At 44.3% G+C, this 24,806-nt stretch overlaps 1 protein-coding gene across 2 annotated transcripts; it reads right to left on the bottom strand.

Moving 5' to 3' along the window:
- LOC137206984 (eukaryotic translation initiation factor 3 subunit C) lies at positions 1-22,747 on the bottom strand. 2 transcript variants are annotated; one of them, XM_067706258.1, is made up of 21 exons: positions 22,603-22,747; positions 22,327-22,466; positions 20,857-20,922; positions 20,561-20,750; positions 20,044-20,169; positions 19,801-19,855; positions 19,561-19,670; positions 19,034-19,161; positions 10,803-10,962; positions 10,563-10,666; positions 9,960-10,101; positions 9,645-9,770; positions 9,421-9,514; positions 8,397-8,587; positions 7,934-8,158; positions 2,381-2,744; positions 860-1,019; positions 703-768; positions 529-616; positions 268-430; positions 1-168 (listed from the first exon to the last, which is right to left on the bottom strand). In XM_067706258.1, the coding sequence occupies exons 2-21, from the start codon at positions 22,425-22,427 to the stop codon at positions 86-88; spliced, it is 2,742 nt and encodes a 913-aa protein (XP_067562359.1). In that variant the 5' UTR covers positions 22,428-22,466; positions 22,603-22,747; the 3' UTR covers positions 1-85. The 2 variants fall into 2 exon arrangements, with proteins under 2 accessions (XP_067562359.1, XP_067562360.1); XM_067706259.1 differs by having other exon boundaries at positions 10,563-10,663.
- Positions 22,748-24,806: the final 2,059 nt, after the last annotated feature.

Below are 24,806 nucleotides of genomic sequence, written 5' to 3'. Positions count from 1 at the left end.
AACTCTAAATAGACCTTTAATGACTGGGGTGTGGCTGGACCTAAACGCTGAATGGTTTAGGGCACTGGGGACTGAAGTCAAGCAATCAGTAGGCCGGCTGAGACTGCTGCTGGCGGTAGCCACCCCGGCGCATGTAGCCCTCATTTTTGCGGTAGCCATCCTTCTGGTCTGCAGGAGAGAGATGGGGAGGGGCGGGGGGTGAATGCCAAGGGAGAGGCAGTAAGGGGGCCAGGACCCTGGGAGCGCAGAGGGGATGGAAGCACTCACCTCGGAAGTAGCCACCATAGGTACCCTGCTTGTGGTCAAACACCCGCTCATTGTTTTCCACCAGGCTGCCCAGCTTCTCAGCGAGCTGCAGTGCCAGGTTCTGCTGGGCAGTGGGCTCAGTGCGGTGCATCACCACTGTCTGTGTCGGCTGGTCCAGGGAGGCCTGACAGAAGTGAGGCCGAGGAAGGGACAGATCAGTCTCCTGTACTCCAATCTCTCCATGACTCCACCTGCCCATGTGCCCATGTTGATGGCCCTTACCATCAACTCCTCGTTAATGATCATCTTGCTGATGATGGAGTGCACAGTGGGCAGGTCCAGTTCAAACATGTCAGACAGTGTCTCCATGCTGGGGACAAAGGCCAAGAGCGGGGAGCAATTAGGACCCTCGACCACAAAGCTGGGGCTCCTGTGCCTCCTCAGGGCCCATCCTACCTGATGGAGTCATAGACACTGCTGTAGGTGAAGAGGTAGGTCCGCAGTGACTCTTCCTGGATCTTCCTGTGGGGAGAAGGGAGAAAAGGGGCAGATCTTCAGTGAAGGAGACCAAGTCTTTTCTTCCCCACCCACTAGGGTCTTGTTCTCTGCTCACCTAACCAGCATGCTTCGGACTTTGTCAGCCTCCGGGAAAAGGTCCCACACTTTGCCATTCATCTTCTCGTTGATGATAAAACTGTGGCAGGTCTTCCAGTCACCCATCTTCATGGCCTTGGAGGCAGCGACCACGTGTTCCCTCATTGACTCGGGGGGACCTGAAAGGTTGGGAATGAGGGAGGGCCTAGGGAAACTTGGGATGAGGGCTCCTTCCCCAACAAGCACTATTTAAGGAGGAACCCAGGCTAGGAGAGCAAACAACTGGACTGAGACTCTCCCAGCTCTCCATTAAGTAGCCATGTGACTGTATAAGTCACTTAATATCAAAATAACTGTATTTACATTTAGACTTAGTCTATGATGTGCCTCAGGGGATTGGTGAACTCCTTGAAAATGCTGACAAATTGCTGTGTGTACTCTTACGCACATTCTCCTAGGAAAGGGTCCACAGCTTTTATCAGATTCTTACAAGGTTCACTGACCTAAAAAAAATGTCTAACATCCACTGCAGGCAGTAGTAGAGAGGCGGGGAATGTGAACCAAGAAGCCCTAAGAGATGCTGGACATACAGATTTTCACTGGCAATTTTCCAATTAAAACAAAACAAAGTAAAGCACCACTACATAGCCCAAACATAATTTGCCTGAAGTGCGCCTGCACTTAATATGACCATACACACAACCAGTAGAGGACAAATCTGTAGAGGGACGTGGCTGTGGACAGTAAGCTTGGCTCAGTTGCCAAGTCCTTCCATGCACCAGCCTTACAGGAAGGGTGCAATTCAAATTCCTTTCCCAGTGAAATCACAACTCACTCAACCTCTGGAATGAATGATCAGATCTCTAAAAGTGCTCAAAGAAGCCAATGTTAGATTCTTGAATGCCAAGGGTCCAGTTAGTTAGCTAAAAAATAATATGGATGAAAGGGAAAAAGAGAAAAAGGTCAGAGAGACACATACCAGCTGTGTTATCCCTGGGTAAAGTCACTTAACTTTTGTGCCTCAGTTTCTTAATCAGGAAAAAGGGGGTCATAATAGTATCTTCATAGGGTTATGACTAATGAAGAATAAATGAATTATTATTATTTATAAAACACTTCGGGCCAGGCAGAAAAAAGTACTATGTAAGTTTATCCTAAATTAAAAATATCGTTGGAATCAGGTCATGGAGACTTTTAACTTAGTGACTGAGGCGGCTGGACTTTATTCTACAGGCAATGAAGAACTTCTGAAGGTGCTGGGGGTGTATAACATCATACACTTGGTAGAAAGATACTACTGACAAAAAAAGACTGAAGGGGAAAATGACAGAAAGCAGGGAGCTTAATTTGTAAGCTAAGACAACGTGTCCTATGGTAAGAGACCATGGAGACTACTTAGTAAAAATGATGCTTTTAGGCCATACACGGAGATGCCATTAAGTCAAATGGAATCATCTTGTGGGAAAGTTTACTCCCTTTATCTTCTCTTAATCCTTTGATTACAAGCAAAGTCTGCTGCACTACAGAGCCGCACACTCACCCAGCAAGGGCTGCCGCTCGCCCACCCGCAGCTGGTGATGGAACTGCTTGCTGATCATGCGTCGGCGGGCGTCACTCTCATGGGCGGCCATGTAGGGGATCTCCAGGAGCATGGCCGACACCAGGTAAACACACTCCAGCAGCTCCAGATTTATGTGCAGGTGGAAGGGCACCTGCCGGCGCCGCTCCACCTTCTCCTGCTCCTGGTTGCGCTCTTGCAGGCTGCGCAGCAGCAGGCCCTGGCCCAGAAGCTCCTTGGCCCGGCCGCTTGACTGGATGTCCAGCAGGGCGTTGTGAGCATCCTTGGTCAGGCCTTGGCGGAAGGCACAGATGCCCAGCTGCACCATGGTGCGGTTGTACAGGATCTAAGAGCGAAGGGCAATGAACTCAGAGGTGATAGCCACAAGGCAAGTCTTTCACAGGGTTAGGACAGAGAACAAAATAGACCAGTTCCTCCCCTTCCATGGAGCTTACACTCTAGGGACAGGGGTGTGGAGGACAAAATAAGCATAATATGCAGGTGGTGAACCAAGCTAAGGAGAAAAATAAAGTAGACGAGGGAGTTAAGAAGGGAGTCTGAGCGGTGGCAGAAGTGGTGGGAACTCGCAATTTTATGTAGGATAACTAGGGAAGGGCTCATTTTGAAGGGGATGTTTAAAACATAAAGACCTGGGCTTCCCTGGTGGCGCAGTGGTTAAGAATCCGCCTGCCAATGCAGGGGACACGGGTTCGATCCCTGGTCCGGGGAGATCCCACATGCTGTGGGGCAACTAAGCCTGTGCACCACAACTACTGAGCCTGTACTCTAGACCCCGCGGGCCACAACTACTGAAGCCCATGGGCTTAGAGCCTGAGCTCTGCAACAAGAGAAGCCACTGCAGTGAGAAGCCCACGCACCACAACGAAAACCCAATGCAGCCAAAAATAAATAAATTGAATTTTTTAAAAAATTAATAAAGACCTAACAGAAAAAGAAAGAGCAAGTCATGCAGATCTCTGCAAGAAGAACAATATTCTAGGAAAAATGAAAAGTAAGTGCAAAGGCCCTATGCCAGATGTATTCAAGGACAAGGAATGCACTATGGCTAGAGCTGGTAAAAGATGTGATCAGAAACTGGAGGCTGGGCAAGCACAGGGCGTTGTAAACCATGTTAAAGATTTTAAGATGGGCTTCCCTGGTGGCGCAGTGGTTGAGAGTCCGCCTGCCGATGCAGGGGACACGGGTTCGTGCCCTGGTCCGGGAAGATCCCACATGCTGCGGAGCGGCAAGGCCCGTGAGCCATGGCCACTGAGCCTGCGCTCCGCAACAGGAGAGGCCACAACAGTGAGAGGCCCGCGTACCGCAAAAAAAAAAAAAAAAAAAGATTTAAAGATGGGAAACCACAGGAAGCTTTTGAGCAAATAAGTGACATAATTTGACTTTATTAACAGGGTTATTCTGGCTGCTGCATTAAGAAAAGCCTGAAGGGGCTTCCCTGGTGGCACAGTGGTTAAGAATCCACCTGCCAATGCAGAGGACATGGGTTTGATCCCTGGTCCGGAAAGATCCCACATGCCGTGGAGCAACTAAGCCCACGCGCCGCAACTACTAAAGCCTGTGCGCCCTAGAGCCCGTGCTCCGTAACAAAGAGAGGCCACTGCAATGAGAAGCCTGCGCACTGCAATGAAGAGCAGCCCCCACTCGCCGCAACTAGAGAAAGCCCGAGTGCAGCAATGGAGACCCAATGCAGCCAAAAATAAATTAAAAAAGTAAAAGGAATAAACATTAAAAAAAAAAGAAAAAGAAAGAACAGCCTGAAGGGATATAAGGGCAGAAGCAGAGAGAGAGAGAGAGACAGGGAACATGATGGTGGCTTAGACCAGAGGGTGGCGGTGGAAGTGATAATAAGTGGTCAGATAGGGATTTTCAACACAAATGGGTGGGGAATCAATGTGAGAGAAAAACAAGAATCAAAGATGAATTCAAGGCTTCTGGGCCTAGGCAACTGAAAAGATGGACTTGTCAATAATTAAGATAGGGAAGATTGTAGGTAGTACGGATTTTCGTGGGGGGGAAAGACCAAGTCTTTACTGACAACAAAAATATAGAGGTCAATACCGGTCATGAACTTAGATACAAAGAGCCTTAAAAAAATACCAGCAAGCAAAATCCAGCAATACATAAAAGATAATATACCATGACCAAGTAGGATATATCACAGGAATGAAAGCCTGATATAAAAATCTAAAATCACGGTTATTCACGATATAAACAGAATAATGGAGAAATAACTGTGCATTATTTCAATAGATGCAGAAAAAGATTTTGACAAAATTCAACACCTATTAAGGACAAAAATTCCCAGCCAACTAGGATCAGAAGAGAACTCCATCAATCTGAGAAAGTCTATCTACAAAAATACTATCTATAAAAATAGGTAACATTCTTCTTAATGGTGAAATGTTCACTGCTTCCCTGCTGATACTGGGAAGGAGGCAAGATGTCTGCTCTCACTTCTATTCAGCACTAAGTATTAGAGATTTGACTCATTACAATATGGCAAAAAACAAAAAAGAAAGAAAAGTTTCAGAGACCCAATACAGCTGTCCCTCAGTACCCATGGGGGATTGGTTCCTGGACCCTCCATGGATACCAAAATCTGCAGATGCTCAAGTCTCTTACATGAAATGGAATAGTATTTGAATATAACTTACGGTACGTCCTCCCATGTAATTTAAATCATCTGTAGATTACTTGTAACACCTAATACAATGTAAGTGCTATGTAAATAGTTACCAAACAAGGCAAATTTTGGTTTTTTGGGGGAACTTTCTGGAATCCCTCCCCCTCCCCCCAAATATCTTCAATCTGCACTTGGTTGAATCCGCAAATACACAGGACAGAAGGCCAGACTAAAACTGAATTTAGCAAAATGGCAGGATCCAAGGCCAATGTAAGAAAATTAACTCTATTTTTAGATACTAGTAGTTAACAATTTAAAAATGAAATTAACAGGAGTTCCCTGGTGGTTTAGTGGTTAGGATTCAGTGCTTTCTCTGCCGTGGCCCAGGTTCAACCCTTGGTTGAGGAATTGAGATTCCACCAGCCATGTGGACAAAATAAAAAATTAAATTAAATTAAAAAATTGCATTTACGATAGCATCAAAAATCGTATAATTCTCAGGAATAATTTTTTAAAAGATGTATATTACCTCTGCAGAGAGAAACTGAAGAAATTAAACGAAGAATAACACATAAGATCAACAGGTTCAAAGTTGTTAAGGTGTCAGTTCTCCCAAAACTGATTTACAGATTCAATATAATCCCAGCAGGCATTTTTGCACAAACTGACAAGCTGATTTTGAAATTTATGTGGAAATGCAAATGTCACAGAACATTCCAACTATTCTTAAAAAACAACAAAGTTGGAGGAGTCATACTACCTGACTTCAAGACTTACCCTAGGGACTTCCCTGTGGCGCAGTGGTTAAGAATCCGCCTGCCAATGCAAGAGACATGGGTTCGAGCCCTGGTCCGGGAAGATCCTACATGCCGTGGAGCAACTAAGCCCATACGCTACAACTACTGAGCCTGCGCTCTAGAGCCTGCAAGCCACAACTACTGAGCCCGAGTACCACAAGTACTGAAGCCTGTGTGCTTAGAGCCCACGCTCCGCAACAAGAGAAGCCACTGCAATGAGAAACCCACGCACCGCAACGAAGAGCAGCCCCTGCTTGCCGCAACTAGAGAAAGCCTGGGCGAAGCAACGAAGACCCAACGCAGCCATAAATAAATAAATTAATTAATTAAAAAAAAAGACTTAACCCTAAAGGCACAGCTATCGAGACAGTGTGGAACTGGCGTAAGGAAGGACAAAAAGATGAATGAATGGAATAGAATAGAGAGCCCAGAAATACATTTATAGGGTCATGTGGTTGGTTTTTCATGTGGTTTTCCACAAAGGCACCAAAGCAATATAATGGGGAAAGAATGTCTCTGACCCTGACTTCACACCATATGCAGAAAACATAGACCTAAATGTGAAAGCTAAAACCACAAGAACTTCCAAAAACTAAAAATACAAAAAGAATATCTTTATGAATTCCAAGTAGGAAAAAGTTTCTTTAGATAGGACCCAGAAAATAACCAAAAGAGATAAAACTGATATATTAGAATATACATCAAAACACATGGTTAAGAAAATGAATAGGCAAACCACACACTGGAAAAAAATTGTAAAGCTTTTATCTGACAAAGGACTGGTATCCAGGATATATAAAGATTTCCTACAACTCAATAATAAAAAGATGAATAATCCAATCTTTAAAAAAGGGGGGGGGCAAAAGTTGACCAGACATCTCACAAAAGAAGATATATAAAGGGCCAATAAACATTTAAAAAGTAGTCAATTTCAATAGTTATCAGGGAAATACAAACTAACCCCACATTGAGATACCACTAGACAACAACCATGATGGCCAAAATTAAGAAGACCAACAACACTAAATATTGACAAAGTAGAAGTGTAAAATGGTACAACCATTTCTGAGTTTCTTTTTTTTTTTAATAAATTTATTTATTTATTTACTTTTGGCTGCCTTGGGTCTTCACTGATGCGCACAAGCTTTCTCTAGTTGCAGCGAGCTGGGGCTACTCTTTGTTGAGCAGAGTACTCAGTACTGAGCGGGGGTTCAGAAGCTGTGGCTTGCAGGCTCTAGATCTAGAGCACAGGCTCAGTAGTTGTGGGCTAGTTGCTCTGCGGCATGTGGGATCTTCCCGGACCAGGGCTTGAACCCGTGTCCCCTGCATTGGCAGGCAGATTCTTAACCACTGAACAACCAGGGAAGTCCCATTTTTGAGCTTCTTATAAAACTGGACATACACCTACACTATGATGCAGCAATTCCACTCTTAAGTATTTACCCGAGAGAAACCATACATCCACACAAACTTATACATAAATCACAAGAGCTTCATTTATAATACCCCAAACTGGTTGATCAGGTATCAAGAGAAATATCAAGAACCTGTGATAAATTCATACAATGGAATAAAAAATAGGTGTGCTATTCAAAAAGCACCACCAGACAAGCTTACCACATGTTTTACACATAAATACCTCACAATTGTTCTAAACACACATTTATAGGATCTATACCTAGACACAATTATAATACTCCTACGTGAAAATGTCCTCACAATGCTGCCACACACAAAATTTTATGTTTCACACATCACACTGTATTTGGGTCCTTGTCCTTCTCAGTTTAACTGCTTAAACGCTTTTTCATCTTTTTAAGTAAGATGATCTCCTAATGTTTGTTCCAAACCAGACACACAGTAGTTATAATAAATGTTAGTTGAACCCAAATCCTATCCCAGAGAACTCTATGTTAACATGTAGGAGAATCAAAGAATGCTCGCACTCGGGAAGGACCAAGTGTCTCCCTGTATCTGCATTAGCCAGACACGTGGCTAATCTGCCTGAGCCACTTTGCCTGAACAGAGTGGACAGGGGGCCTGGCCTGGTCTTCCCTTTGCCACCAGGGCCACAGCGCCTCCTTCCCATCCTACCTGTACTGGCGGGTCCGCGTGCTGAATGTTGTCTTGTAGGTGGCTCATGAGCATGAGGTCACGGGCCTGATACCAGCGGGAGTGCAGAGCATGATGATAGATATGGCAGAGGATGGCGCATGTGCGGATTCGGTCTGTGCGGTCCTTGGCATAGATGTACTTGCACAGTCTCTCCATTAGCACAGCTGAGTCCTCGCCCTCATTTTCAGCCTGGTCTTGCTCCGACTGGAGGGGTAGGGGGTAGGGGGAGATATTGTTGGAGGAGGAAATATGTCAAGGACAATGGTTGTAAATGGCTCAGCCTTCACAACCAAAGACGAGACGCCATCCAGCCTCTTCCTAGTCCCTCTGCTCCACCACAGACAGTCCCCAGGGAATAGAAGATCTGCCCTGAAGTCCTGAAAGACATGCAGAACCAATGGACACACCCCTCTCCCCTCTGACATGGTGGCCAAGCACTTACCTTTGAGGAGCCCTCAGGGGGGGTAAGCTGCCGCTGATGGGCCTTGTAATCAAACTTGTAGTAGGTGTGGAGGATGCGCCTCAAGTAGATGCGACAGATCTCATCAGTGGTGCCCTTCTCCTCCAGGTAGCGCTGCACACGCTCAATGATGGTGCACACCTGTGCCTCGTCCTTCAGGTGCTCCACGTACTCTGGCAGGGAGAGCACCCACCCTCAGCTTAGCCAGGCACCCAGGCTTTCCCAATCATATGTCCCTCATCAATCCAATTACCTCTGCATGTGTTTTCTGTACCCATCAGAAAAGTCTAACCCACTGTGCCCTAAAAATACCATCCTCTCCTGGGACATGTCAAGCTCACTCTCCACTGCTGTCAGGCACTCTCTTCTGCTAATTCCTCCCAATTAACTCCTCCTCCTCCTTCTCATTCGGCTCTCACCTCAAATGTGCCCTACCTACAGATGCTTCTTCAACCATTACCTAAAGCAGCCACCACTCCAGACATCCTGTCACACGTCCCGATCTGAATTTCTAATTCACACTTTACATTATCTACAACTGACTCGCTCATTTTTTTGTAGAGCTGCCTTGCTTCAGCACCGAAATGTAACCTCCATGAGCATGAAGGCCCCAAGCTGTCTTGTTCATCAATATACCTTTGACTTGGTGGACACATGTGGACACTCACATTTTACTGTGTAAATGTCCTGCATTTCCCCATTCTAATGCTTAAGGCGTACAAGCTAAACAAGCCAAGTGGACAGAGATCATTATACCCCAACAGTTCTCAAAGTAGCAGACAGCACCATCACTTAGGAACATGTTAGAAATGCAAAGTGTGAGATCTCACCCAGACCTATTGAATCAGAAGCTACGGGAGTGGGGTCCAGTATCTTAAAGAGGCCCTGTGGTATGAATGCTGGGGTGAGGAAGGGCTGGCTTTCCGAACATTCTCACTTAGTATAATCCTTCATTTTAATCCCTGCACTTTTCCTCTCACTGATGCCCATGCTTGCTCGGGCTCACCTTGGGAGTGAGGATCAGTGTTTTGCATTATCTTGGTAAATTCTTCATCCATTCGTTCCACCAGAGTTAGGATACAGCCACGGACACGCAGCGGCTGAACAGAAGGCAAAGGAGGAAATAAATTAGCCCAGATTCCAGTCCTAGACTTCAACCCTTCTGTCTCCAACAAGGCTTCCCAAAGCAGACAACACACACTTCCAAATAGCCTGCCAAATCCCCTTTACCTGGTCAGCGTTTTGCAGGTTCTCACTCTCTTCCAGAATGTTCTCTCCAACAAAGATGTTGGGGTTTGCAAACAGGATATCCATCAGCTCATTGATGCAGTCCAGACACTTCTGCCACATCTCAGGCTGCCAAGAGATCAGACAGCAGTCAGAGGTGTGAAGGTGGAACAAGGAGATGCCTCCCAAGAGCCCTACACCAGGAATCCACGGGCCTTCAACCACCAAGACTGCTCCAACAGTCCTTGAGTCTTGAGTCACTAGCCACCTTCCCATGACCCACCAGCTCCGCCGTGGGATGCTCGTTATTGTTCTCACCTTCATGTATGTGGCCAGGTTGGGGTTGTAGTCATAAAGAGAGGCGATGATATTGAACTTGATCTTGACGATGACACCCTCTCCCAGGTTGTTTTCAGAAGCAATCTGAACCAGCAGCTGTAGCAGCTCAATCTGGGCTGCACTGGAGGGGTATAGAATTGGGTGAGGCACAGGAAACAAATAAAAAAGTCTTATCCTGTCATACAGCACACCCTCTTCAGACAAGAAAGGCAGCCTCATTCTCAATACCCACCCCTAGCCTCACCACCTGTATACTTGCTTCTCTCTCATAAATTCCAAACAGAAATAGCAATAATGCTAACAATCTAACATCCTCTTTAGTCACTGAATAACTAAAGAACAGTATTATTCCCATTTTACAGATGGGAAAACAGCCCCCAAAGGTTAAGTGATTGATCTAAGGTCAAACAGAATGTAAACAGCAAAAAATAGTCTGGTGTAGTCCAAGTACATCATTCCTTCTACCGTAGCCACACACAGATCTTCCCAAAATACCACTTTCCCTACCAACCTCCACCCCGTGTCTTAAGAGAAAATGAGCTTTCACCCTGTAATGACACAGCCCAGGCCCACGAATCTTACCGATCAGTTCCCTTCTTGCCTCGTGCCTGTAGGATCTCATTCAGTTTCTTGATGACAACAGCGTGGGTGATCTCAGTTCCCTTGGCAAACATTTTTGGCTTCTCCTAGGTAACACACAAGTTATATGCAGGCCGACAGAAACCTATTCTTGCCTTAATTGTTCTCCCGAATTCGACCAGGAGGGTACCTGCATGCTCTCCCAAACTGTTTCCCAATTCCTTTTCGTTCTAAAATCCTCACCTTAACCAGGGGCACTCCACCCCGGACCCTTTCCCACTCTCCGCCTTCATTGTCTTCCTCCTCCTCATCCAGGCGCTTGGATTTCCTATCGTGCTTCTTCTTGGCTTTGTCCTCCCGTTTCTTCTCAGCTGCCTTCTTGTCCTCCTCTGTGGTGGGGGCCCTGCCAAGAGACACAGGAGAAGATGAAGGATCAGCCCCCTCTCCACCTTGAGGATTCTTCCCCCAACAAAATTCCTCTTTTTCTATTCCTGGGTCCAAGTTACACTCTACAAGAATGACCTATGGATAACTGTAACCATAACCAAAGCAAGGACCACTAAGCATTTGAATCTGCCAGACCACTTACCAAAGTCTGTTACCATATTACACTAAGCAACTCATATGAAGGAAAGAGTATGGCCTAGTTTAATAAGACGGGGGTGCTAACCAGGCCGCTACAGACACAGAAATCAGCCTGTCATGTTGCTTCACAACTAAGCTCTAAGGTTTTCCAAAGAATCCATAAGCAACACAGTTGTCCTTTGGTACTAGTTGCTCTGTCCAGACTAATCTTTTTTTTTAATAAATAAATCTATTTATTTATTTATTTAGTTAGTTAGTTAGGGCTGCGTTGGGTCTTTGTTGTTGTGCATGGGTCCTCTCTAGCTGCGGCTAGTGGGGGCTACTCTTTGTTGCAGTGCGCCATCTTCTCACTGCGGTGGCTTCTCTTGTTGAGGAGCACGGGCTCCAGGCGTTGTGGCTCCAGGCTCTAGAGCGCAGGCTCAGTAGTTGTGGTGCACACGCTTAGTTGCTCCACGGCATGTGGGATCTTCCTGGACCAGGGTTTGAACCCGTGGTCCCTGCATTGGCAGGGAGATTCTTGACCACTGTACCACCAGGGAAGTCCCCAGACTAATCTTTTTATCACCAACTGATTTATCAGTTTAAAATCAGTGCTTAGAAAAAAAAAAAGCAAAAAAATTTTTGCGGTTCCCAGACTGGCTGCTTTTCCCTGCCTTTCTTTCCCCTCTTATGACAATTATTAATATAAATTCTGAATTAAAAAAAACTGTTCAATACAACGAAATGTCCCCAACAAAAAAGAAGAAGATCACTGGCTACCTCAAAGTGGACTTAAGCTATTTGATGTCTGAAACCATTTCCAGACTTTAATATTTATATAATGAAATATAAACCAAATGACAGGGAAAAATTATTTCAAACTTTATAAAGATACTGAGGAAAAAGTCTCTCCAGAAAGACTTGAACAAACATTCAAGTTATCTATAATTAAAACATCATTTAAACGTTTATAAATAAATTTCATTTTAACTGCTTAAAAGGTTTGAATATGCTTTAGTAATAGTTTATAAATTTGCCAGTTGGATTAAAACTTGCCCTTGCCAAAAGATTTATGCCATAATTTTTTTTGGGGGGGCGGCCATGCCACGTGTCTTGTGGGATACTTGTGGGATCTCAGTTCTCCAACCAGGAATGGAACCCGGGCGATGGCAGTGCCGAATCCCAACCACTAGATCACCAGGGAACTCCCTATGCCATAACTCAATAGAAGCTTAATGGTTTTTCCTCCTGTACTAATGCAATATTCTGTAATGATAAAAACTCATTTCATAGGTAAAATCCTTTGCAAATACGTGAAGTATGTTCATTAAGCTGAAACTGCTTGGTCTGCATCATCCAGCCCCAAAGCTCTGAGATAACAGGACTTCATGCTATTTAAAAATCAATGCTGTCTAAACTTCAAAAGAACTTAATTATCCTTGGCCTGAAGTTTTACTCGAAGCCCTCAGGATATTGTGATTCACACCTCAAAAACACAAACTCTCACCCTATGAAATTCTAACTGAAAGACCTAAAACTTGACTTGATCTCTCCCCTATGACAGATTATACCTTGGTATATTCACATCTTGTTAGAATCGATCAGAAAACTGACATTTATGCTCTCAGCTAGAGGGACATCACCAAATACACCTCCACCTTTACACAGCTAAGAAGCTGAAGACATTAAGAGACACCAATAGAAGTTAGTCCTAAAACTACACTGAAAAGGACCATTCCACACGCTCTTAACCACAACTATGATCTAGAGGCCCTAGACATACACTCTTCCTTAGGATCCTAACAACTTGGAGATCCAGTCCCACCAGAGATCTATCCTGAGGTTCACTTTTAAAAAGGACTCCAGAAGCCAGGTAGCTCTTAGAAGCAGATAGCATCTCGGAGAGATTCCACAGGGCAACCATATCAGATGTAGACAACGTCCTCCAAAACCCTTCAGATTAGGATTCATAATTGAGACAACAAACGTTTTCTGTGTATTCCTCCTCTTTTAACTTCTTCTGTATTAGTTCATCATTATCCAAGTTTCACAGTAAAAATCTTGGTTGCTCACTATTGGGAGAGGTCATTGACAGGATGTGACCATGGGTTGACCCAAGAACTGGACCCAGGGTACTGGAGGCTCCTTACTCCCTCCTCTGTCCTTGGAATGTACGTTCTGCTCACGGTTCCCACCTTAGGAGCCTTGAGAGGCTTAGGATGCAGCCTTGAGAGCAATGTGTTGAGACCATCTGATCTGAATATGTGACTGAGCTCTATTATAGCCTCTACATAAACTCTTAAGATTCTGGAAGACAGGTGCAGAGATCTACTCATCTTCAGGCCGCCAAAGATAAACCCTGTATTTAAGTTCCCTTGCTTATTACACCTGCCACCTACCAATCTGGAGTGGTCTGCCTCTTTCTTCCGTCTTTCCTTGTCCTCTGTGCATGGGGATAGTTTCAGATTTTACCAGGGAGCTCCCACGGTTGCAAACCAATATCCACATTTGATTAAGACTCCAACATGGTAACTTATGAGAAGGGGTCCAAGATACTAGATTTCATCAGTTTGTACTTAAGAATTCCTACCCCAACTACAAATTCAGAAACACGAATATGTGATCTGTAATTTACCTCTAGTATGGTCCAAAATAACAAATAATTTAAACATTTTAGCCCCAAACTAACAAATTCCTTAGCTAAGAATTAACCTTAAATAGGGAATTCCCTGACAGTCCAGTGGTTAGGACTCTAAGCTTTCACTGCCGAGGGCACAGGTTTAATCCCTGACCAGGGAACAAAGATTCCATAAGCCACGTGGCTCAGCTAAAAATTAAAAAAAGAATCAACCCTAAATAAAACTGATCTCAAATACTGGTCAGTCAAGGCTAATAAATAAAGATGTGCAATAAATAACATCTTATTGAACCTGGATGAATACTTTGGAAAAAACAAATCAATTAAGAAAAAAGCCACTTGATTAAAAGTTCACTAAAGTGATTCTTAAAGACATTCTCCTAGATAGGCTTAGCCTGATTAGAAAATTAAATAAAGGTCCTAAATGTTTCTTACTGTATCTGTGACTATCCTCATATTTTCTGCCCAAACCCACTATCTAATATCCAGGTGCTTAAATGTTGCTAGACAACCTTATTATCCCACATCAAAGAAATTGAAGCTCTTGAGATTAAATGTGTTCCGTTACGTGCTTGTTTTGACCAAAAGATGAAAGCTGAGAAATTCTGACGAGAGGAAGGGTATAGACTGGTTTAATATGGAGATGCTGAAAAAGGATGCTGGCAGACATTATAGGGACAGCCTGTCATGTTTCTAGATAATCCATTAACAACTGAAACTAACCTTGGCTAGCTTAGATAGCTAATGAGTTTACACACACAAAAATGTGCAAACAAAATTCAACGTTCCCACCACTGCCTGTGGTTTTTCCCTCTCTCTTTATTCCTTTCTCTTATCAAATTCTTTTTTGTCTTGGTTGGAAATCGATCTTAAAAGTTGGTCTACCTTGTTATACAAGTACAATAGTGTCTCTGAATTATTCTTTGACACTACAAAGCCACAAACGCTTAATGTCAGTAAGGCCTTTGAGGATCCCATGGTTAACCCAACCTCTGACACTTGACATTTTAACTAAATCTAATTTTAGATTATCAAGGGTAATCTCTATAGTAAAAATAATAAAGATAGGATTAATCTTAAAATAATTATTCTGAAAACCAAATCTCTCCCAACCAAATTATATACTGTATGAATCCATTTCTATAAAACTCTAAAAACTGCCAACTTATCTAGTGATAGAAAGCAAATCAGCAGTTGACCACAGAAAGGGCAAAGAGAAGTGGGGCAGGAGAGAAGGTTTACAAAGGGGCATAAAGCAATTTTTAGGAGTGATGGATTTTATTTACTCTGATTGTAGTGATGGTTTCATGAGTATAAACATGTAACTTATCAAATTGCTAACTTTAAATATGTGCGGTGGGCTTCCCTGGTGGCGCACTGGTTAAGAACCCACCTACCAATGCAAAGGATACGGGTTTGAGCCCTTGTCTGGGAAGATCCCATGTGCCGCGGAACAACTGAGCCCGTGGGCCACAACTACTGAGCCTGCACTCTAGAGCCCGCGAGCCACAACTACTGAGCCCACGTGCCACAACTACTGAAGCCCATATGCCTAGAGCCCATGCTCTGAAACTAGAGACACCAACACGGAAGATTGGAATTGACAATATATACAGCAATATGTATAAAATAGATAACTAATAAGAACCTGTTGTATAAAAAAAAAAATTAAATTAAAAAAAAAGAGAAGGCACCACAATGAGAGCCCATGCACTGCAACGAACAGCCCCCGCTTGCTGCTACTAGAGACAGCCCATGCGCAGCAACGAAGACCCAACGCAAAAATAAATAAATAAATTTATGTTAAAAAAAGGAAGTTAAAAATAGGAAGAGGATAAATAGAAAGCACATTAATAAGAGAGCAAGAACAAGACAAAATACATTTATAATCACAATAAATGTAAATTAACCTGCATAGATTAAAAAGCAGAGATCAAGTTTTGGAGACAGTGGTGGTGGTTGCACAACCGAGTGAATGCACTCAATGACACTGAATTGGACACTTAAAAAATGATTAACAGTAAATTTTATGAGTGGCACAATTGAAAACAGAAAAAAAACAGCAATGATCATAAGATGAAAAAGAAAAAAAACCGAGCTGGGTTTGTAAGAGACATCCCTAAACATACACCATGGTAAAGTACAAAATAAAAGGACAGGAGAAGATATACAGTTGACCCATGATCGACGTGGGATACGACATGGGGATGGGGTGGCAATCACCCGTCAAAAATCCGCATGTGACTCTACAGTTGGTCCTCTGCATCTGAAGATTCAACCAACCATGGACCGTGTGGTACTACAGCATGCATTTACTGAAAAACGTCTGCGTATAAGTGGACCTGTGCAGTTCAAACCAATGCTGTTCCAGGGTCAACTGTATGTGTGTTCTCAAAGATGCCCTATAATCAAGCAGAGGAAGCCCCCTTCTATTCCTACTTCGCTGAGTGGTTTTTTTTTTTGTTTTTTTTTTTTGCGGTACGCGGGCCTCTCACTGTTGTGGCCTCTCCCACTGCGGAGCACAGGCTCCGGACGTGCAGGCTCAGCGGCCATGGCTCACAGGCCCAGCCACTCCATGGCATGTGGGATCTTCCTGGACTGGGGCACAAACCCGTGTCCCCTGCATCGGCAGGTGGACTCTCAACCACTGTGCCACCAGGGAAGCCCTGCTGGACTGGTTTTTGCTGAGGATTTTTGAATCTAAATTCATAAAAGATATTGGTCTGTTGTTTTCTTTTCTCATGATGTCCTAAGTTTAACCTTAGTCCCCACTTGTTCCCTCAGATAGGAGCCTTTGTGCAATGCACATGTGCAGTGTACACTACACACACTGGTCCAAATAATGGAGACTTCAATACACAATTATTGAAAAGACAAAAACACAAAGAAGATATAAAAGATATGAACCAATAATAAGGTTGATAGTTCTATAGGATGTCAGTAGGCTTAAAATATGAGTTTCACAGTAAAGCAAATTTAAGAAATAGCTAATGAAACAAAGTTAAACAGATCTATTTTGCTTAACTGATACATGGTTGTAAACTCTCCAAGAAGGGAATATGATACTGTGGCGTAATAAGAAATAATTCTGTGGTCTTTGTCCTCAGTTCCTGACACAGAGCTCCTAAATCCCTTGGAATTTCCTGAGCAATAGGAGCATCTTTCATTCTAATGAGGCCTTCACAGGCCTCTAGAAAGCTTTCAGGATGGGGGCTGGTTGCCAGAAAGACCAAAGCATGATTAGAGGGGTGGAACTGATAGCTCCACCCTCTGACCACCGGGGAGGATAAGAGGGACTGGAAATGGAGCCCATCATCAACAGCCAACGATTTAACCAATCATGGCTATGTAATGAAGCCTCCATAAAAATCCTTAAATGATAATTTGGAGAGCTTCCTGGTTGATGAACCACTGAAGTACTAGGAGGATGGTGAACTCAGAGAGTACACTGAAGCTCCATGCCCCTTCTCCCATACCCTGCCCTATGCATCTCTTCCATTTGGCGGTTCCTGAGTTGTATCCTTTATAATACGCTGGTAATAGTAAGTAAAGAGCTTTCCTGAGTTCTGTGGGTCAATCTAGCAAATTATCGAATCTGAGGAGGGGACTGTAGTAACTCTCTGAATTTAGAGCCGGTTGGTCAGAAGTACGGGAGCCACACTTGGAACTTACAACTGGCCTCTAAGGTGGTGGCAGTCTCATGGGGTCTATGCTAACTTTGGGTAGTGTCAGAACTGACTTAGTGTTGAACACCCAGTTGGTGTCCAGAGAGTTGGAGAACTAGCTGGTATGAGAAAAAAACACATATGGTGTCAGAAGTGTTGTGAATAAAAAGACATCAGATACACAATACTCCCCCTGCATTTGACCAGTGTTCCCTGGAGCACACAAAGAAAAACGCTTCTCAATAAAATGGCTGTGTCTGACCCCTCTAGTGTGAGGGAACTCACTAACTCCTGAAGCTGCATAACCCCAACTTTTGAAAGCAGGAAAGCAACCCTTAGAGCATCAGTATTTCTGCCAGTTATCACTGAGCTTGATACTCGACTTCTGTAGAACACAAAGGGATAGGTGTCACCTTGACTTCAAAGGAGGAAACTAGGACCTAAGAAGGCTAAGTAACTCACCCAAGTTGACAGATACTGAAGTAGTAAGGGTTGTGACCAGAATCCAAATCAGAATCCTCCCCCATACCATGACGATACTAGTAAAGTTCAGGAAGGCTTGCTGCAGTCTATATGCTGTATGCTAGGTTCTCAGGAAGAGTGAGAAGAGAAGCTACTGTCACTGAGGGCACACCACATGCCAGTCCCAGGCTGAGCCAGGCGTATCACCTCCCTATATTTTTGCAGGTATCCTTGAGACAGGGTCAAGTACCACTCCATTTTACAAAAGATAAAACTGAAGACTGGAAAGGTTAAGGAGCTTATCCAATATCACACAGCTAATCAGCACCAAAGAGAGATAAACACTCAGTCCACATGCAGCAAGTAACGTCATGGTTAAATATCTGGACACTGGAAACTTCAAATCTCATCTGCAGGACACATTAGCTTTATCTTAGCCAACTAACATACTTGACTCTGAGATCCCTGTTGGCCTGTACAACCTAAAAGGACTCCATTGGGGGAGGAGCAATGTAGGAGTAGGGGATTAAGAGGTACAAACCACTAGGAATAAAATGAGCTACAAGGATATACTGTACAACACCAGGAACTAATGGAGTATAACTTTTAAAAATTATGGATCACTAGGGACTTCCCTGGTGGTCCAGTGGTTAAGAATACACCTTCCGATGCAGGGGACGTGGGTTCAACCCCTGGTCGGGGAACTAAGATCCCACATGCTGTGGGGCAACTAAGCCCGCGTGCCGCAACTACTGAGCCCGCAAGCCACAACTAGAGAGAAGCCCATGCCTCAATGAAGAGCCTCTGCGCCGCAACAAAAGATCCCGCATGCTGCAGAGAAGATCCCACATGCCACAACTAAGACCCAACACAGCCAAATAAATAATATAAAAAATAAGTTTAAAAAGTTATGGATCACTATACTGTACACCCCTAATTTACATAGTATTATAAAGCAACTATACTTCAATAAAAAAACTTTTTAATGTAAAAATAAATAAAAATAAAAGACAAAAATTAAAACTGAAATGGGAAAAATAAATAAATAAATAAATAAAAGAACTCCACAGGAGCAACAACTTTCAAGATGATTAAAAGCTTCCTACCCCTCCCACTGTAGCCCGAAGTACCATTACTTTTCTTACTTTTTAAGGAATCTCGACGCCAGCACTGTCTGTTTCCCTTCCTCCTCCTCTGAATCTGAATCAGAAGATGTGGAACCTGTGTCCCAATCTTCATCATCTTCTGAATCTTCTGAGTCCTCATCTTCATCCTTAGAGGAAAAAAAGATGATCAGAAGAAACAAGATGGGAAGACTGACTCGTGTCTCTGCTCTCCCTGCTGACACATGTTTCAGAGACTCTCCGGAGCAGCAGAAGAGTGGTTGAATCAGGATCTTAAGAGCTGGACTGGACCACCAAGACCCAAAGAGAAGTGCTAACTTGCTCCAGGGACACACAGCTCCCCTGGGGCAGAGCTGGGCCCAGAATCTAGTTCTCCAGATTCCAAGTCACTCAGTGCTCTAATCGAAGAGGAAATCTGTCCCCAGACCAGACTCTGCTAAATCCCACCCCTCCCAACCCTAAGGCTCTGTGAGTCTTTTCTTCTCCCCAGAGACCCAAGAATGGTCCACAGCAGACAAACCACCCCTCAGTGTAACCCTGGCTCTTACCTCCATCTTTTTGAGGAACTTCCGACTCTCGCTAGAAGGAGCTTCTGATTTCTTCTTTAGGAAAGTGGAAGCACTGACTCCTTCATCATCCTCATCCTCATCTGAAGAGCCTGGTGGGAAAGGGGAGAGAAAAAAAGAGTTAGAATAGTGAAGAGATGAATGGCAACCAAGAAAAAAGCCAAGGAAACCCTTAATTTTAGAGCTCCTAACCATTTGCAATTAAGGGTTTTCCTCACTCACCTTCTGAATCCTCCTCATTCTTCTCAGCATCTTCATCTGCAGACTGCTCAGGGTTCTTGACAGAAGGAAATGAGAGAATAATTAAGGATGCCTGCCAACTACCCCATCCCACCTCCTCCACCCCACAGAGCTTTCTCATGATTCCTTCTCCAGTCACACACCTCCCATTTGCAAATACTTTTTTGTCTCAGTCGTGGGGTCACTGCCCCCAAAGTTCAGAAAGTTTCCCTCTAGCACCCTCACCTGCTTGTAATTTGTAATATGGGACTCAAAATCTCGGTTGTATTTTCGGATCTTCTGGCGCAGGGTGCTCAGGGCCTTGGCATTATTCTTGTTCATCTTCTTCTTCCCTTCCTTATCTTCCCATAGCTGAAGGAAAGAATAGGGAAGAAAGGGAGAACAGGGATCTGAGATTAAGTAGTATTCCCTAAACTTCAGGCTTCACAACTTTTGGGTCTTGCTATCTACAAACAACTATACTACTTAAAAACTATACCTCTTATTGTTTACCAATGCTTTATTTATGTATCAAAAGTACAAAACCACAAATAAGAGGTAATATAAAAATATATACAATTAAAATTCTTAACATAAAAAAGTCCCTCTCCTTATGTTTATAAGAACGTATTTCTTATGTTCTGGGAAATACTGAATATCTGGCAAACAACTCAGAGGAGACATGATCCCTGGGTGTGGGTCAGGAGAAAGCTCCAGGCCCACAATCCCCTTCTAGATCCCCCTGCACCCACAGGAATCACACCTCATTAAGATAGTCCTCCAGGTCAGCCAGGATTCGGATATAGAACCGGGGGACACCTTCCTTGTCCACAATGCTCTTAGCCTTCCCATATGCTTTTCCTAGGAGCTCAAACTCTTCCAGGCACTTGGTGACATCCCGAATCTTCATGGCATTACGGATGGTCCGGATAAGGTTGGTCAGTTCCTCAAACCTGGTTTGAGACCCCAATACCACATTGCACATGCCCACCATCACCAACCAGAAAACCCACCACTGCTCCAGAAACTCCCCATCACCCCGCCTCCCCAAGGCCTCACCTCTTATCCTTGGCGCTTCTGACAACTCTCTTGGTATCTTCTTCATCCTCACTCAGCAACAATGGCCTATTTAGAAGGAACAGAGACCATTAACCTCTGTTCCTAGCTCCAGTCTTTCCAAATGATGTCTCTTTTTCTTCTCCGATGGGGCAGGTAGCCCATTCCTACCACACTCATCTTGTTTTATTCTTCCTCTTCACGGCCTCATCATATAGAACTCAATCTTTTAAGCTTACTTCAAGTAAAGCCTTTTATCAAATGTTGTAACACATTAAAAAAATGACAGTCTCCAGCCTCTCAAACATAAACAAACGAAAGTGCTTATTTACTGTGTCAAAAAATTAATTATGTGAAGACACAAGTCACTAAGAATTACTAAAAGAAGTTGAGATAAGAGGTACTTTACCTAGAATGAATGGAAAAGGTGGTACTTGAACTAGGTCCTAGAAAGCAGTATTTCCCAGAGTGTGACAGGCCGAGGGCAAGGAAAGAGTCTCAACGGCTTTGACACCTCCATTACTAGATATTTTTACTTAATAATTAAAAACCAGACCACAGACAGCATTCAGCTGGCAACAATATCTCTTTTCTTTCCATCTTATTAGCTTTTCCAATTATTTCCTATTTTATAGCAAGTGATGTTGATTTTCCACTTGTAACACAGATATGATATCATATTCATGTGGGTATACACAGATTCTATTTTTCACTTTTAAAAATGAGTTTTAGGGCTTCCCTGGTGGCGCAGTGGTTGAGAGTCCGCCTGCCGATGCAGGGGACACGGGTTCGTGCCCCGGTCCGGGAAGATCCCACATGCTGCGGAGCGGCTAGGCCCGTGAGCCATGGCCGCTGAGCCTGCGCGTCCGGAGCCTGTGCTCCGCAACGGGATAGGCCACAACAGTGAGAGGCCCGCGTACCGCAAACAAACAAACAAAAAAAGAGTTTTATGCTGAAACAAGACTTTGAAGTGGTATGTATATATATTCTTAAGTACAGGTATGTGACAGAAATAATGAAGGTGGCATGTGTATGACAGAAGTTTGAGAAACATTACAACGTTCCAAAGGGAGAAAAGAATTTTAATTTGCAGAGATGGGTGAAGAGTATTTAAATGGAGATAAACAACAGGAAAATACTAATAGATGTTTAAGAACCTCAGAGCCAGATCAAGGAACTCCCAGGTATCAAGCGAGTATTGGGGGTTTCTTGCTGATGCAACACACCCAGCCAGTGGGAAACCTTTTCTCTGTGACTCTATCCTTTGCCTGGGGGGTGGATTCCCACAATTCACAGCACCCTTATCGTTACGGTTGTCCCTCCAACACTGCTCCGGTCCCTTAAACTCTCAACATCCTTAGAACCCGCTCTCACCGCCCCCATTTCCATTCCCCTCCCATATACGCGGCCTTCCACAGCCTGCCGAACCCCTCACCCCACCGAGTCGTCCCCATGGCCCAGGCCCTCACTCACTGTTTGCCGTAGTTACCCCCGACAGGTTTGGTGACGAGCTCCTCCCCGGACAGGGACGACTCGGACTCGCTGTCCGAACCGGTGGTAAAAAACCGCGACATGGCGACGGCGCGGAGCGGCTGCCGCGGGCGCGTCCAGACCTACGGTAAAGCCCGAAAGTCACGGGCCACGAGAAGGGGCCCGGGCCGCCACCTCCTGACCCCCATCCTCACAGTCTCCGCACGTATCCCAACCCGGGTCCCCCCCTCCGAAGCAAAAGGCCAAAGAAGTACTTACCACCCGACCTCCGGAATCACACCGCTTAGCCGAAACAGCGGAAATGCGGTGAGGAGAAGGCGGGACTTTTGCGTCACTTCCGGGAGAATCACACCGCTTAGCCGAAGCAGCGGAAACGCGGCGAGGAGAAGGCGGGATCTTTGCGTCACTTCTGGGAGACGCCGACGAACTGTACCGTGCGACTACAACTCCCAGTAGCCCTCGCGCCTCGCAGGGGGCAGGGTCAGGCCTGCAGTAAACTTGGCAGGGAGGAGGCGGTCTCGTGATTCGTGGATGCGACTGCGCTTTGCCCTCGGGTGTTATTGCTCACAGCCAGCCAACCAACCACACACCTCACCTGTGCAATCAGAATTTCAGGGCCAGGAGTTTACTTTCTTAAAGCGCCCACGCGATGCTGATGAGCTGCAAGGTTTTGGAGCCAGGCTTAGAGCAAACTTCGGATCGGACTTTGTATTCGAATCCCAGCTCCATCACTTACTAGTGTGTGAACCTAGTCAGATTTCCTAACCTCTCTGTGATTCAGTCTCCCCAGGTTAGGACCATAATAGGACCTACTTCATAGGGTGTTATGAGAATTAAGTGGCTTAGTATATGTGAAGCATTTAGGACAATGCCTTGCACAACATAAGCATATAATAAATATTAGCTAGTATTCATTCCCTATTCCACAAATGCTTATGTGACTGTTTTACATTTTTTAAGGTGGTTTCATTCATTCAGCACTTGCTGCATGTCTGGTACTGTTTAGCACTGGGGGTACAATGCTCCCCTGAAAGAAAACTGGGACTTAGCAGATCATGGGAAAGAAGGAGGCCACTTTAGGTAGAGGAAACAGTCTGAACAAAATCCTAGAGACAGGAAAGTTCAGGGCAAGTTCAACAGCTGTTATATTGGGGTTAGAATGTGGCAAGGCCTTTCCACACATCCTGGCCTGTCACCCCTCTTTCTCCACTTTTCCCCCTTTTCCTCTCTGTTTCTCTTTCTCTCTCCTTTTCTCTCTTCCTCCCTCTCTCCCCACAGATCCACCTGATGCTGAAGTCAACCTCTTCACTTCCCAAAACAGAAAGGGAATGCACTGAAATGGCCAAGGAAGCTTGAGTAAAGGGTAAGGGAGGTTGAGTGATTTGAAGATCATTGTCACTGAAGATGAAGAAATGCAAATTCAGACTAAAGTAAAGCTACTGATTTTAGAGTGGTTTCTAGTTACTCCCAAGACCCTGATCATTTGCAAAGGAAAAATCATATCCAAACTGTTTATTTTTTACTAATCCTTTACTAAGTCATTATGAAATTTTTCGATTTAACAGGGAGGGGGCTTTTTTAGTAAAATTTTTATTGAACTGTAACATAGATTCAGGTAAGTGACAGATCATAAGTGCACAGCTTGATGAGTTTCCACGAAGTGAGCACATCTGTATGCCCATATCAAGAAACACAACATGACCAGAACCCCACCCAAACTCCCCTCTTGTATCCCAATCCTGTCACTACCCAGCAGGCTTCTTAAATTTTTTTATCGTGAAATATTTCAAACATAGAGACAAGAATAAACACTATTTTAATGAACACCTATGTACCGACAATCCGTGAAGCATTGTCAAAACTTCATGTGATACCACATACCACTTTCTGCTGTGGTTCTTTTTTTTTTTTTTTTTTTTTTTCGGTACGCGGGCCTCTCACTGTTGTGGCCTCTCCCTTTGCAGAGCACAGGCTCCAGACACGCAGGCTCAGCGGCCATGGCTCACGGGCCCAGCTGCTCCACGGCATGTGGGATCTTCCCGGACCAGGGCACGAACCTGCGTCCCCTGCATCGGCAGGCGGACTCTCAACCACTGCGCCACCAGGGAAGCCCTCAATTTTTGTTTTAAAGAAAAAACTTAAATACATTTGGGACATCCTAGTTAAATGAACAAGGTTCACTGGACATCCACAAATAGCTTTAAAGCACCTACCATGTTCCAGGCCCTTTCATGTGATCATCTCTCTTTATTTGAAAATAATACTTGTACATGATTAAAAATACAAATGATACAAAAAAATATACAGGGGAAAAAAAATCTCCTTTCCACCCCAATCTCCAGTTCCTTAGCTTCTCTCCCTAGGGGCAAATATAATGATCAGTTTATAGCATAATTTTCCAGATGTCTCTCTCTGTATTTAGATATGGATACATAAAAGGATATAGATATGTGGGTGTATGT

This window comes from Pseudorca crassidens, chromosome 15, assembly GCF_039906515.1.
Source record: "Pseudorca crassidens isolate mPseCra1 chromosome 15, mPseCra1.hap1, whole genome shotgun sequence".
In the NCBI taxonomy this organism is placed as follows: domain Eukaryota; kingdom Metazoa; phylum Chordata; class Mammalia; order Artiodactyla; family Delphinidae; genus Pseudorca; species Pseudorca crassidens.
This window is presented reverse-complemented; position numbering and strand designations above follow the sequence as displayed.